Consider the following 2370-nt stretch of genomic DNA (forward strand, 5'->3'; position numbering starts at 1 on the left):
TTATTTTTAGTTTACGTACTACTTACTTACTTAACTAACTAACGTACGTAACGTACTACTATACTACATACTACACTACTACGTACGTATATATATATATATATATATATATATATATATATATATATGTATATGAAAACACTGACTGTCAGTTCAACCATTACATGATGCATATGTAACACTGTAGCAAACAGCTAGATTAGGTAGTAGTTTTGATTGTATTATGTATCATAATTTGACAAGAAATATCAAATTTTTATTTTATAAGGTATGATAAATATGTTATGCCACGTATTTGAAATGTGTTTCCAATTTTCTGATAGTTACGAGTTATTACTGTTTATAAATAAAAGGCAAAAGGTGGTGTAATACCAAACACTGGGCTTTAAAGTGTTAAGCTAAGACATACTATTAATGTCATTACTTACAAAATTTTCAAGTTCACAGATATAAAGATATATGTTTCTTATTACTGTTGCTTGTCATTATCTTTAAAGAAGTTTTAATGCATAAATAGTAACTAAAGTTCCTCTAAAAGAAGCAGCACTACAAAATCACCTCCTCTTGCATTTGTATGTGTTCTACATATCATATGCCTAACACGCTCACACATGAAGTTTCCGTTGAATCTCATTGTAAAAGTTTACTTCTGATGTGATAAAAATTATAATTTCTAAAAACTAAGAGAAAATTGTCTTGTACTCTGCTCTAGAATCTGGCTAAAATAGTGAACTGAATCTCATTGTAAAAGTTTACTTCTGATGTGATAAAAATTATAATTTCTAAAAACTAAGAGAAAATTGTCTTGTACTCTGCTCTAGAATCTGGCTAAAATAGTGAACAAGGAAAAAAAACATTTTAGGTGACACCTTGTTCTTATCACACATTTTATCTACAACAAAGATAAACTTTTGGTAAAACTTCATTTTAAAAAAGTGCTATAATTTCTTAGATTTTAATGATACTCAAAAATTAAGTTAACATTTTTTCAACAGTTATAAAAAATAAAAGAGAATAAAATAGACTGAATACTATCAGTATTTTGGAAATGAGCAACATGAGGCATTAATCATAACTGTCAGTATCTGATTTTAATGTATTATAGTAACAGCAAAACTTTTCTTTGAGTATCAAACAATTCAGTAATTGTCACTGCTCAAATAAATAAGACTTCCTAGTAATTTATTTCCTGATATTTATGGTCCTCTGAGAATACTGAACAACACCATTTGTCATTTCTTTATTTTATTATATACCCACAGTAACACAATCAAAATCAATACTAAATTTGCAACCAACATAATAAATTGCATTCCCTGGATATGATAATCCAGTGTCAACTTTTTAAATAAGACACTTCAATCATAAAAGTAGAAATCTAGAGACTCTTCAATCAAATACAAAAAAAAGGTAATTATATTTTTATCCATGAATACAAAACATAAAAAATACACCAACCCCTTTCCTGTGTTATTACTATCTAACAAGGTTTGAGAACTTTCAATAGTGGCCATTACATCTAAGACATTTTCCTAACAGCCATTAATAACTAACAAAGTTTTAAGTTCAATATAAGATGATAATCAAGCCCATCAACTTTTTATTTTATATTGTGAGCAACTGATTAGTATACTACATGAGCAATTCAACTTCTAAAAATATTCACTAATCTGTTAATTTATTAATTCTCCATATTTTGTACTCTTCAAAGTTTCACTCAGTCCTTTTTTTTTTCTTTTTTTATACAAAATATAATTCAGTTTTAAATAACTATACATAAGTTATGTGGCATGTAAAAACCTGTAATATTTATAAAACTGAAAAACACAAATCACAGTTTACAGCTACACTGTTACTGCATACCTTTTAGCCCTATTCTGACCTTCTTCACGAAGGAAAGTCAGATCTTTCTCATTTATACTAGCATCAGCAGCAAAAAGAATAACAATAGGCAATCCATGAAAAGGCAACCTGTCCTCTTGTTCTAGATTGGAAAGTAAGGTTTTCTCCAAACTTTCACGAATGTATTCTAATGTTTGATGGTTAGAGTACACACAAAAACATCCTAGGAATAAAGATAAAAAAAAAAAAGATTAGACTATCAGAAAGTTATTTTCTTAAACTGAAAATGTATTTCCAAACATACTTACCTCTGCTGACACTAATAGCTATTTCTCGATCTTCATCTTTGCCATCTAATGTTGTGCTCGCTTGCTCCAGTCTTTATATACCCCACTATATCTAACTTGCAAAACTTTATGCTGGCCCTCACTCGTTCTCTATGCAGGTACTGTATATAAGCATTGTATGTAGACAATAAAATCACTTTTTCGCAACTTACCTCATTCCAGTCACTAACACCAGCTCTTC

At 28.9% G+C, this 2370-nt stretch overlaps 1 protein-coding gene across 18 annotated transcripts in view; it reads right to left on the reverse strand.

The window, feature by feature from the left end:
* Nucleotides 1-2370, reverse strand: part of LOC106461353 (rho GTPase-activating protein 190-like) — a 196619-nt gene that overhangs the window by 73355 nt on the left and 120894 nt on the right. For all 18 annotated transcript variants that reach the window (XM_022388263.1, XM_022388264.1, XM_022388273.1 and 15 more), the window contains one exon: nucleotides 1864-2065. In XM_022388263.1, the coding sequence (XP_022243971.1) occupies nucleotides 1864-2065 (202 nt within the window). The remainder of the gene's footprint in view (nucleotides 1-1863; nucleotides 2066-2370) is intronic.

This window comes from Limulus polyphemus, unplaced genomic scaffold, assembly GCF_000517525.1.
Source record: "Limulus polyphemus unplaced genomic scaffold, Limulus_polyphemus-2.1.2 Scaffold941, whole genome shotgun sequence".
NCBI classification, from domain to species: Eukaryota; Metazoa; Arthropoda; class Merostomata; order Xiphosura; family Limulidae; genus Limulus; species Limulus polyphemus.